General features: G+C 40.0%; 3 protein-coding genes across 3 annotated transcripts; all 3 read right to left on the reverse strand.

Annotated features, from left to right (window-relative positions):
• Positions 1–1128: 1128 nt before the first annotated feature.
• Positions 1129–4760, reverse strand: LOC148570288 (uncharacterized). Its single transcript, XM_088510055.1, has 2 exons — positions 4503–4760; positions 1129–4389 (listed from the first exon to the last, which is right to left on the reverse strand). Exon 2 carries the CDS (start codon positions 4216–4218, stop codon positions 3214–3216), a length of 1005 nt encoding a protein of 334 aa, XP_088366181.1. The 5' UTR covers positions 4219–4389; positions 4503–4760; the 3' UTR covers positions 1129–3213.
• LOC148570289 (uncharacterized) lies at positions 2475–2858 on the reverse strand. The gene has a single exon (XM_088506951.1). It carries the CDS (start codon positions 2856–2858, stop codon positions 2475–2477), a length of 384 nt encoding a protein of 127 aa, XP_088363077.1.
• Positions 4761–8988: 4228 nt separating the features above from the next.
• LOC107630176 (putative UDP-glucosyl transferase 73B6) lies at positions 8989–10907 on the reverse strand. Its single transcript, XM_016333241.2, has 2 exons — positions 10196–10907; positions 8989–9995 (listed from the first exon to the last, which is right to left on the reverse strand). The coding sequence occupies exons 1-2, from the start codon at positions 10772–10774 to the stop codon at positions 9135–9137; spliced, it is 1440 nt and encodes a 479-aa protein (XP_016188727.2). The 5' UTR covers positions 10775–10907; the 3' UTR covers positions 8989–9134.
• Between the last annotated feature and the right edge of the window lie 1677 nt (positions 10908–12584).

Raw genomic sequence — 12584 nt, forward strand, 5'->3', positions numbered from 1 at the left:
GAGTCCCCATTTTGCGAATGGCCAAGGTGAGGTCACACTGATGAGTTCCTCTGGCGGGACGATGTGAAAGTTGGCATGTTTCTGAGATGATGGACATGTCTTTACAAACTCTGTGGCTTCCTTTTGTAGAGTTGGCCAATAAAATCCTGCCCGGAGTACTTTCTTGGTAAGTGCTTGCGCTCCGAGATGATTGCCACAAATGCCACTGTGTACTTCTTCTAGAACCGCCTTTGTGTTGGAAATCGGTACACATTTTAATAATGGTATCGAAATCCCTCTTTTGTATAGAGTGTTGTTTATGATAGTGTAGTATTGTGCTTCCCGTTTTAATCTTTTTGCCTCTTTTTCCTCTGTGGGGAGTGCTTCTATTTTGAGGTAGTTAATTATGGGAGTCATCCATCCCTGATCGCGACCTGTTATGGCTAGGATTTTTTCTTCTTCTGAGATTGATGGATTCTGTAGAATTTCTTGGATGAGGCTTCTATTGTTCCCCCTAGTTTGGTGCTGGCTAGTTTTGAGAGTGCATCGGCCCGGGCATTCTGTTCTCGGGGTATGTGATGAATCTCATATTCTCTGAATTGTCCGAGCTGTTCCTTGGTTTTGTCCAAGTATTTTTTTCATAGTGGGATCTTTGGCTTGGTAGCTTCCTACTATTTGTGAGGTAACTACCTGTGAGTCGCTGAAGATGATGAGTTTTTGAGCTCCAGCCTCCCTAGCCAGCTTCAAACCAGCTAGTAGTGCCTCATATTTCGCTTGATTATTTGAGGCAGGGAACCCGAATTTGAGGGAGAGTTCGATTTGGGTTCCCTGATCGCTTTCAATTATCACACCCGCGCCACTTCCCGTTTTATTTGAGGAACCATCCACATATAGATTCCATTCTGTGGGATTTCCGGTGTGTCCGTGAATTCCACAATGAAGTCGGCCAGATATTGAGATTTGATGACCGTCCGTGCTTCGTATTGAAGATCAAATTCGGACAACTCGACTGCCCATTGCAAGATTCTGCCTGCCAAATCTGTTTTCTGTAAGATCCCTTTTATGGGCTGGTTGGTCCGAACTCTAATGGTGTGAGCCTAGAGGTATGGGCGAAGTTGTCGTGATGTTAGTATGAGAGCGTAAGCGAACTTTTCTATTTTCTGGTAGTTCAGCTTGGATCCTTGTAATGCTTTGCTGATAAAGTATATGGGCTGTTGCCCGCTGTTGTCTTCTCGGACCAGTGCTGAGGCTATTGCCCGATTTCCTACCGCGAGGTATAATATGAGTGGTTCTCCTTCCCGTGGCCGAGTTAGTATAGGTGGCCGTCCCAGGAATCTTTTGAAGTCTTGAAAGGCTTGCTCGCATTTTGCTGTCCATTCAAACTCCTTTCCCTTCCTTAGAGTGGCGTAGAAGGGTAGAGATCTTATTGCTGATCCGACCAGGAATCTGGACAAGGCTGCCAACCTCCCGTTGAGCTGTTGTACCTCTTTGACACAAGTCGGACTTTTCATGTCGAGTATGGCCCTGCACTTATCCGGGTTTGCCTCGATTCCTCTTTGTGTGATCATAAAACCCAAGAATTTACCAGTTTCTACTGCGAAGGTGCATTTTGCGGGATTGAGTCGCATGCCATGTCATCTTATAGTGTTATATACTTGTGTCAGGTCGGATAATAACATCTCTTCGTTTTGAGTTTTTACTAGCATGTCGTCCACGTAGACTTCCATGACCTTTCTGATGTGATCCGAAAAAACCTTGTTCATTAATCTTTGGTAAGTGGCTCCCGCATTTTTAAGACCAAAGGGCATGACAATGTAGCAATAATTTGCCTTTGGGGTTAAGAATGAGGTTTTTTCTTGGTCGGGTGGGTACATTGGGAATTGGTTATATCCCGAGGATGCATCCATAAAGGAGAGGTATTTATATCTGGAGGAGGTATCTACCAGTGCGTCGATGCTTGGGAGTGGATAAGGATCTTTTGGACAGGCTTTGTTGAGATCGGTATAGTCAGTGCACATTCGCCACTTCTTGTTTGGCTTTTTTACCAATACGACATTAGCAAGCCATAGCGGGTATTTGACTTCTCTTATGAAACCTGCCTCCAATAGAGCTTGTACTTGTTCTTCCACTGCTTGGGAGCGTTCTGGTCCTAGCTTTCTACACCTTTGTTGTACCGGCCGAGATCCTGAGTAGACTGCTAGCTTGTGGCACATTAGCTTGGGATCTATGCCTGGCATGTGTGCGGCCTTCCACGCAAAGAGGTCAGTGTTGTCTAGTAAAAGCTGTATGAGTGATTCTTTTATGTCTCCTTTTAGGAATTTGCCGATATTGGTCGTTTGGTCTGGGGTATCCCCGATCTGGATTTTCTCTATTTCACCTTCAGGTTGTGGGCGGAGCTCTTCCTGCCTCTGAACTCCCCCGAGCTCAATTGTGTGGAATTCTTCTCCTCTGCCTCTGAGGTTTAGACTTCTGTTGTAACAGCGGTGCACCATCTTCTAATCTGCTTTTATCGTAGCTATTCCTCCTGCAGTTAGGAACTTCATGCATAGATGCAGAGTCAAGACTATTGCGCCGAGCTGGTTTAACATTGTCCGACCTATTAGGGCATTATAGGCTGAATTTACGTCGACTACGATGTAATCTATTTTGATTGTTTTTGACTGACTTCCTTTTCCGAAAGTTGTGTGGAGTGAGATGTATCCCATCGGTTGAACTGGGGTATCTCCTAGCCCGAACAGGCTATCTGGATATGCTCTAAGTTCTTTTTCTTCCAAGCCGAGTTGGTCGAAAGCTGTTTTGGATAAGATATCGGCAGAGCTCCCCTGGTCTATCAACGTGCGGTGAAGATTTGCGTTTGCCAGTATAATAGTGATGACCATGGGATCGTCATGCCCTGATGCAATGCCGGATGCGTCTTCCTTGGTAAAAGTGATTGCCGGGATGTCGGGTGCTTCCTTCTTTCCTGTGACGTGATCTACGTCTTTGAGATGTCTTTTGCGAGATGATTTAGAGATTCCTCCCCCGGTAAATCCACCGTGTATTATGTGGACATGTCTTTCTGGCGTTCGAGATGATCGCGCGGTTGGTCTGACATCTTCTGCCCTTCTTCTTTTTCTTTGTTCATCATTATGGGCGGCCAGATATCGATCTTGCTTTCTTTCTCGTACGAGCTTTTCTATGACATTTTTTAAGTCGAAACATTCATTGGTGGAGTGCCCGCGGATCCGATGGTATTCATAATATTCGGTCTGGTTTCCCCCTCTTTTTTTGCCTCTGAGTGGCCGAGCTGGTGGTGTTTTTTGATTTTGTCTCCATGTCGATCTTCCTTCTTTCTGGAATCTTTGTCTTTATCCCAGGGGTGAATCCGGCCTTCGAGGTCTCTCCTAATCGGGAGTTTTCCTCCATGTTGATGTACTTTTCTGCTCGTTCCTGCACCTCGTTCAGAGATGTGGGGTATTTCTTTGATATAGATTGACTAAAGGGCCCTTCTCGTAAGCCATTAATGAGGCCCATAATAGCGGCTTCTGTTGGCAGGTTTTGTATATCCATGCATGTCTTGTTGAATCTTTCCATGTAGTTGCGCAGGATTTTCCGTTCTCCTTGTCTGATTCCCAATAAGCTCGGAGCATGTTTAGCTTTGTCCTTTTGGATGGAGAATCTGGCCAGAAACTTCTTAGCCATGTCGTCGAAACTTGAGATGGACCTACGAGGGAGGCTGTTGAACCATCTAATTGCTATTTTTGTTAAAGTAGTTGGAAAGGCTTTGCAACGAACTGCATCTGAGGCGTCGGTGAGATACATTATGCTTCTGAAATTGCTGAGATGTTGGCCTGGATCTGTAGTGCCATCGTATAAGGTCATGTCTGGGAGTTTAAAGTCCTTTGGGATTTTCGTCTTCATGATCTCCTTGGTGAATGCGTCTTGCTCCTTGCGGGAGCCATCTTCAGGAGTGGATCTGCTAGCTTTAGTCTTGACATCGGCTTCAAGTTTTAGGAGTTTGTTCTCCAATTCTCGGCGTCGCCTTATTTCCCTTTGTAGGTCTTTCTCAGCCTCTCGTTGGCGTAGGGCTTCTTCTTCAAGTTGTTTTAACCGGTCTTGAAATGCATCCATGGCTCCCTCGTTTGGGGAGTTCTTCTTGTTGTTGATTTGGGAAGTATCTTTTGGTGTGGTGTCCGCATTTTTATGCGGCATTCTTTCCTCTAGATCTGAGGTGTGGTCGTTGTCATGGTCGTCCGCCATGGTGATGGGATGACTTCCAGGTTCTCCGGCAACGGCGCCAATGTTCCGAGGGTTACCTGAAACTGTAGGTCGATCTCGAACGAGATCTTTTGTACTGGTCGGAGCTGTGGAGTCCGACTTGTTGGACTTGGTGACCGTGCTGATTCCTTCATCTCTGGAGGGTGTGGGTACCTGCAAGGGACTCCGATGCTTAAGTTAGCAAGGGTATTAAACAGGTATTGAGTAGAATCAGAGTATGAGTTATACCTGGGTGCTCCAGTGTATTTATAATGGCGTAGAGTGACCTTCTTAGATAAGATAAGTTAGTTATCTTATCTTGTCTTTATCTTATCTTCAAGTGAGGTCATCTTATCTTCAAGGTAACCGCCCTTCTCTCTATTGGCTTGGGCTGCCTTGGGATTTGGAGCGTGTTCCTCTATTTGGGCCCTTTACTGGGCTTTCCTGGTGACTTGGCCGAGCTCTCTGAGAAGAGGTCGGGTCATCCTGGCTTGAAGAGGTCGGTCGCTTTGTCAGTAGAACATCCCGGGTCAGACAGCTCGACCCAAGGTATAAACAGATCCTATTTTTTATATGCTCGATCTGCAGGCCGAGACAAAATTTAGTCTTTCCAAGATCTTTCATCTCAAACTCTTCTTTTAGAGTTTTTATAATTTTTGGAATCTCTTCAAGCGTTCCAATGATATTTAAATCATCAATGTACACAGCAATTATAATGAATCCAGATGCAGATTTCTTTATGAAAACACATGGACAGATATCATCATTCTTGAATCCATTTTTGGCCAGATACTCAGTAAGACGATTATACCACATTCGTTCAGATTGCTTTAGACCATATAAAGATCTTTGCAATTTAACTGAGTATAACCCTTGCAAATATTCACTGGATGGTTTAGATATCTTTAGTCCTTCAAGGACTTTCATATAGATATCCCGATCTAATGAGCTGTACAAATAGGCTGTTACCACATCCATTAAATGTATATGCAATTTATGATATGCAGATAAACTGACCAAATAACACAATGTTATCGCATCCACTACAGGGGAATACGTTTCTTTATAATCTATACCAGGCCTTTGTGAAAAACCTTGTGCCACAAGTCGGGCTTTGTAGCACACAACTTTATTTTTCTCATTTCGTTTTCTCACAAATACTCATCGGTATCCAACAGGTTTTACATCTTCAGGTGTACGGACTACAGGTCCAAAGACTTCACGTTTTGCAAGTGAGTTTAATTCAGCCTTCATGACTTCTTCCCATTTTGGCCAATCATTTCTTTGTCGACATTCTTCGACTGATCTTGGCTCAAGATCCTTATTTTCATGCATGATATTTAATGCCACATTATATGAAAATATTTTATTGACAATTGTCTTATTTCGGTCCCATTTCTCTCCTGTAAAGACATAATTTATCGAGATCTCGTCATTTTCACAATTTTCAGGTACCTGAACGTCTTCTGGCGTTGAAATTATATCAGAATTTCAGACAACTGCAGGTGTCTTTACTATATCTTTTTTAACAGGAATAGTATTTACCTCTTTTCTCTTTCGAGGATTTTTATCTTTGGAATCGACAGCTCTGCCACGCTTCTGGTGTGAATTTGCTTCAGTGGCTACTTGTCCTACTGGGACATCAATTCGAATTGGGACATTTTTCGTTGGTATATAAGATTTCGTTATCCTCTTTGTATCGAAAAATGCATCAGGCAATTCATTTGCTATTCTTTGCAAATGTATAATCTTTTGAACTTCTAGTTCACATTATCTTGATCGAGGATCTAAATGCATCAACGATGATGCATTCCAATTAAGTTCCTTTTCAAGAAGCTTATTCTATCCCCCCTAATATTGGAAATTTTGATTCATCAAAATGACAATCCGCAAACCGGGCTTTAAATACATCTCCCGTTTGTATCTCAAGTTACTTCACTATAGAGGGAGAATCATATCCAACATATATCCCCAATTTTTTTTGGGTCCCATTTTGGTGCGATTAGATGGTGCAATGGGGACATATATCGCACACCCAAATATTCTTAAATGGGGAGACATTTGACTGCTGGCCAAAAGCTAATTGCATAGGAGAGAACTGATGGTAATTCGTTGGCCTCAAACGAATAAGTGTTGCGGCATGTAAAATAGCATGGCCCCAAACCGAGGTTGGGAGATCTGTTCTCATAAGCAAGGGTCTAGCAATCAATTGGAGGCGTTTAATAAGTGATTCTGCTAACCCATTTTGTGTGTGAATAGAAGCTACTGGATGTTCAACACTTATTTCATTAGCCATACAATAAGCATCAAAAGCTTGGGAAGTAAATTCACCAGCATTATCAAGGCGAATTGTTTTGATTGGATTTTCTGGAAATTGTGCTTTTAATCGAATAAGATAATAAGCACACATGTGACCATCTCGAAGATGCGTCTATCAGGACCATAAAATATCTAAAAGATCCACATGGTGGATGAATAGGTCCACATGTATTACCTTGAATTCTTTCTAGGAATTCAGGGGACTCAAATCCAATCTTTACTAATGATGGCCTTAAAATTAACTTCCCTTGAGAACATGTAGCACAACAAAATTCACTAGTTTTAAGAATCTTCTGGTTCTTTAGTGAATGTCCATGGGAGTTTTCAATAATTCTCCTCATCATGATTGTTCTCGGATGACCCAATCGGTCGTGCCAAGTTATGAAATTATTTGGACTAGTAAACTTCTAGTTTACAATGGCATGTGATTCAATTGCACTAATCTTGGTATAATATAACCCAGATGAAAGTGAGGGCAACTTTTCTAATATAACTTTCTTATTTGAATCATGAGTTGTGATACATAAGTACTCATGATTTTCCTCATTCAAAGTCTCAATATGATATCTATTTCGGCGACTATCTTTAAAGCTCAACAAGTTTCTTCGAGACTTGGTAGATAATAGTGCATTATTTATTATAAATTTTGTTCCTCCAGGAAACAAAATTATAGCTCTTCCAGAGCCTTCTATCACATTGCCCGAGCCAATAATAGTATTAACATATTCTTCTTTTGGCACAATATGGGTAAAATATATATCACTTTTAAGAATAGTGTGCGAACTTCCACTATCTGCAAGGCAAATATCTTCAAAATATGTCCTTGCCATTTTTCTTCAAAGACAAATGATAATAATAATAAAATGAGTAGAAGTACATGCACAGTAAGATTATTCACATGAATACTTAACAAACATATACACATATCAAACTATTCTATCATTGATCAAATAGCCAATATTTCCTTGAGAATCCATAAAGAAATTAGATACATCATAATGAGTGGTGGAATTTTCATCATTTGAAACAAAATTTATTTTCTTTCCTTTTTTATCCTTTTTCAAAGATGCTTGATAAAGATCAACTAGGTGCCTTGGGGTACGACAGGTACGTGACCAATGGCCCTTTCCACCACAACGAAAGCATTTATCCTCAATTGATTGACTTTGCCCATTGTTTCTTTCTTTATCCCACTTCTGGTGAGATCTTTTCTTGTGAACATAATTTTCTTTTCTTCCATAATTTTTTTTAGGGGGAATAATTTTCTTTCCTTCCATAATTTTCTTGTCATTTACCTCTTTTAGGGTTAGGATTTGCCACATTTGCTTCAGAAAATGGGATGGTGCCAGCTGGGCGCGCTTCATGATTTTTTACGAGTAACTCATTATTGCGCTCAGCAACAAGAAGGCAAGAAATTAGTTCAGAATAATTTTAAATCATTTTTCTTGATACTACTGGTGCAGGAGCACATTCGAGATATGGAAGGTTGAGAAAGTTTTCTCTAACATATCGGGTTTGAGGAAGTATCACATGATTGTATCTTTCTTCAAGATTTTTCCACAGATCTACAGGATCTTTTAATGTGGGATATTCATTTTTCAATCATACGTCAAGATAACGATGAAGGAAATCATGACTTTGGTTTTATCCTTCTGGGGTGTACTATTTTCAGCCTCAATGGTATCTCCAAGATCCATTGAATCAAGATGGATTTCAACATCTATATCCATGATAAATAATTATTTCCAAATATATCAAGAGCATTATATTCAAGATGAAAGAGTTTCAACATAATAAAAATTTGTTACCTAAAGTCTTCCTAAAACTTCGTTAGAGCTTATTGCTGATAACGTGTTGTAAAATAAATAAATAAATAAGGAAGAGGTAATATAAAATAAGGAAGTATAATTAAATAACAATATTCACCACAATTACTATCTCAATATAATAGAGATGATTAATATATTTACTAATATTATATATAAAGAATAAGAGAGAGATGAGTATTTAAAATACTTGTAAAATAAAGAAAGAGAGAATAAAAGAGAGAGAATGTTGTTATTATTATTGTATCAAAAACCTCAGCATATGCTCTTATTTATACATGTGCAAGGCTCCACTTTTTCAAATGTTGAAAAACATGTACCGCTTATTTCTTTAATGTTTGTACTTCCCAATAGTAATTGAATAGAAGAATAGATAATGCTGAGTAGACACTGAATGGACATCTATATTATAACACAAACAACATTAATATGACTTTTATTAAGTCAAAAGTCCAAAAAATAGTTTTAAAACTTTTCAACAGAGCTAATAATTCAATTCACAAAAAAAATATAATTTAGTAATTAAATAATTCATAAGTATAATTTGAAAGGATTGGATTTGTTTCTCCACAGTAATTATTTAATTATTTTAGAACTATTTTCTTTTGAAATCGATAAGAAATATATATGACAAAGGCCAAAAGAAAAATTATTGTTATTTCAAAATGGTGAATACAATACAATACAAGCATGTATGATAAACTTAAGGCCACAGGGATAGTCCAATTGCATCTCTCAAATGACTTAATGCATGATTGCAGATATTTGACTACCTCATTGGGCACGCGATCTTAAATCCTCAATCAAAGAGTTGAATTGCGAATAAGACGATCCACCTTCCTCCACAGCTTCTTTAGCCTTCTTCCCAAGCTCCTTCGCCCTTCTCCTCATCCTCTCTGCTTCCTCACCTTCCATTACCCTCTTCACCGCCTTCTCTATCACCTCCTTCTTCACCGGCTCGCCCCCCATCATCCCTACCCACGTTTGAACCCCAACACCAACCCCAATCCTCGCTATGTCCCTCAGAAACATCGCATTATAAAACTGCTCTGCATACATCGGCCACGTCACCATCGGCACCCCGGCACAAACACCTTCCAGCGTCGAATTCCAACCGCAATGCGTAACAAACCCGCCAACTGCTTCGTGCTCAAGAATCATCAGTTGCGGCGCCCAACTTCTTATGATCAGCCCCTTCCCTTCCATTCTCTCTTCAAACCCTTCTGGAAGCCACTCTAACTTCTCATCTTCTTCTTGGTTCTTTTTTGATCCTTTACTCACTACCCAGATGAATGGATGATTCGAAGCTTCTAGACCCATAGCAATCTCTTTAAGCTGAGCGTCTGGGAACGTTGTCATGCTTCCAAAGCACACATAAATAACGGAGTTTGGTTTCTTTGTCTCAAGCCACTTCAAGCATTCCTGCTTGTCGATCCCTGCTTCGTTTCCTCTGCTTGCTTTTTCCTCTGTCTCCCTCTTGCATAGAGAAACTGGACCCAACGACCATGCTCTTCTACCAAGCACCTTGGTGTAATGATCGGCGTAAACTGGTTCCAGTTCGTAGAAGCTGTTGACGATCACACCGAAGCTCTTCAACTCCGATTCGTTAGAATCATCAAGCAACTTGCAGAATACCTATGTGGCACAAATACAACTACTGAGTACTGAATACTAAATACAATATATTAAACAACTTGCTAATTTAAGAAGGTGAAGATAGGTAGAAACTATGTAGAGTTATTTTCATATCAAGATGATAGTTAAAACCGTTAGATGATAATTTATTCTAATACGTTGAATTCTAATACTGTTGTATTCGACGCATAATAAGAGACCTCGTCATCTCGAGGGACTTGTGGCAACTGCATCTTGGTCAGAGTTATGTCGCCGGGAAGGTTGGGAACCAAGAAAGGTTCTGTGTAGGATGAAACCTTGTCTTGTGGCTTGTAAGTTCTGATGCAAGCGGAAACGCACAAGGGGAAGAAGCCCAACCCATGGAACACGATCCTTGGAATCCCGAATTTGGCGGCGGAGTCTGTGGTCCAAGGGAAGAACATGTCTGCAACAACACAGTTTGGATGCAGTTCTTGCAGCACTTGCTCAAATGGGTGTTGAAGGAGCACGGTGGCTTTCATGAACTTGATGAGCTTATCCGGTGCCAATGCCGACTCTGAATTCTCGCATCCTTCAGGCAAGCCAGTTTCCTCCGGTGGCGGGAACTTGATGGTTCTGAGGGTAATTTGGGATTTTCCGATGGTTCTTGAGACGAAGGGTGCGTTGTGTGTGGTGGTGACTATGGTGGATGTCACTCCTCTTGCGGCGAAGACTCTGGCTAAGTCAACGCATGGGATTATGTGACCGTTAGCAAAGAACGGGAAGAAAAGAACATGGAGTTCGCTGTTCTCCTTGCCCATTGTTGTTGCAATGTTGGTAATTTTACTATAGAATTTGGCTATGGTTTGTTCTGTTTATAGTAGAAGATTAAAGATTGAAGTTCAGGAGCGCGCGTTTTGCACGAGTTCAGGTTAAATATTAAATCAATTATGGCATGTGTACATGAAATTATTTGATACCCCAAGATTTTATTTGATTTTATATAAAGACATTTTATTTTAATTATTGGAGGATAGATTTTAAGGCTTGATTTTTATATACTATAAAAGTGTTATTTTTGTTTGGGGGAATGCTAGGGGGACAATGATTTTGTTGAACAATATGAACAACCACCAATCAAATAAAAACACACTACACCTCCAATTTAATTCTCTAAATTTTAATATTAAAATAACCATCCGTACACTAGTAAAATGAACATCCGATATATCTATTGTTTACATTGTTTAATATTTTCATTGTTTACCTATACTTTTCCTTTTGTTAAAAATATGACAAAATAAATAAGTTATATTTTTTAAACCAAGATTATTATGAAAAGATGTTTTTGACATTTTCATTTAAGTAATTATTTAAAATTAATTGTCAAAATCAATCACTAATATAAAATATATATTAAAAATAAATTAAATAATATATATTTATATATAAATATATGATAATTATTTTTTGTAATTGATTTTAGTGTATAAATAATACTTTTGATATTTAATATTATTGTTTTTATTTTTCTATGTATAAAGTTTTTATTAATTTAATGAGTAATACTCTAAATAGGTCTCCAAAAAATTTACGATTCGACAAATTTGTTCTCAAGAAAATTTAACTAGAATTTTGGGCCTGACCTTTTTCATGATATGCCAGATACATTTTCAACCCAATTTAAAACGGTTAAGACTACTGACGACGTCCTATAGGCCATTTGACTAGCTGACGTGTCATCCGCAGGACAATTTGGTCCCTGGCCACGTAAACAAAACCACGTCGTATCATATGAGAACAGAACGATGTCGTTTTGAAGTGCACAAATTAATCTCTAGTTTGGAAGCCAAAAAAGCAAAACGACAACGTTTTAATAGGGGACCAACTCCTTCAACCAAAAACTCATCATAACGGCGAGAAAGACAAAAACCACTATAGAGAGCTTAGCCCTGAAGGGGCGGTTGGTGCCAAGCTCATTTCCCACCCGAGTGGAGACCACGAACCCTAAGAGAGGAAGGGAACACGTAGATGAACGAAGTGGGTTGGATGAGCACGTGGAATGGTGGAGATCGGAGAGCCAGACACGTCCGATGAGGGAGAGGAAGATGGAGAGGTTAAAAGCAGCGGAAACAATGAGGCAGAGACACGTGACGAGGATGTAATTGAAAGAGAGGTAGAGGAGGTTGTAAATGAGGGAGGCTTGTATGAGAAGGTAGGTGATGCCCTGCGCGCGAAAGTAAATATGGATTGGATGGAGGAATGAGTTTGTTACGAGGTCCAGGAAGGAGAAGTTGAGGTAGATGCATGCCATGGTGGCGATGTCAAGGTGCTGCTGGAAGTGCAGAGAATGGAAAAGATGTTGAGCCAGACGAGGGAGATTAATAAGGAGGAGAAGAGGAGGAAGATGATGCAATGATGGAGTGTTGGCTACTCTAGGGACTAATTTATCCACTTTGAAATGGCCAAAGACCAAACTGTCCTACGTATGATACATCTCACTTTATCAGACACGTTAGCTATTTATAACAGACACATAAAATGTCGTTATCAGCCTTAACCGATTCAAACTGGACTGAGAATGTATTTGGTATATAATGAAAAGTCAGGCCTCAAATTCTAGTAGTCAAT

Source organism: Arachis ipaensis, chromosome B3, assembly GCF_059453495.1.
Source record: "Arachis ipaensis isolate K30076 ecotype BB chromosome B3, ASM5945349v1, whole genome shotgun sequence".
Taxonomy (NCBI): domain Eukaryota; kingdom Viridiplantae; phylum Streptophyta; class Magnoliopsida; order Fabales; family Fabaceae; genus Arachis; species Arachis ipaensis.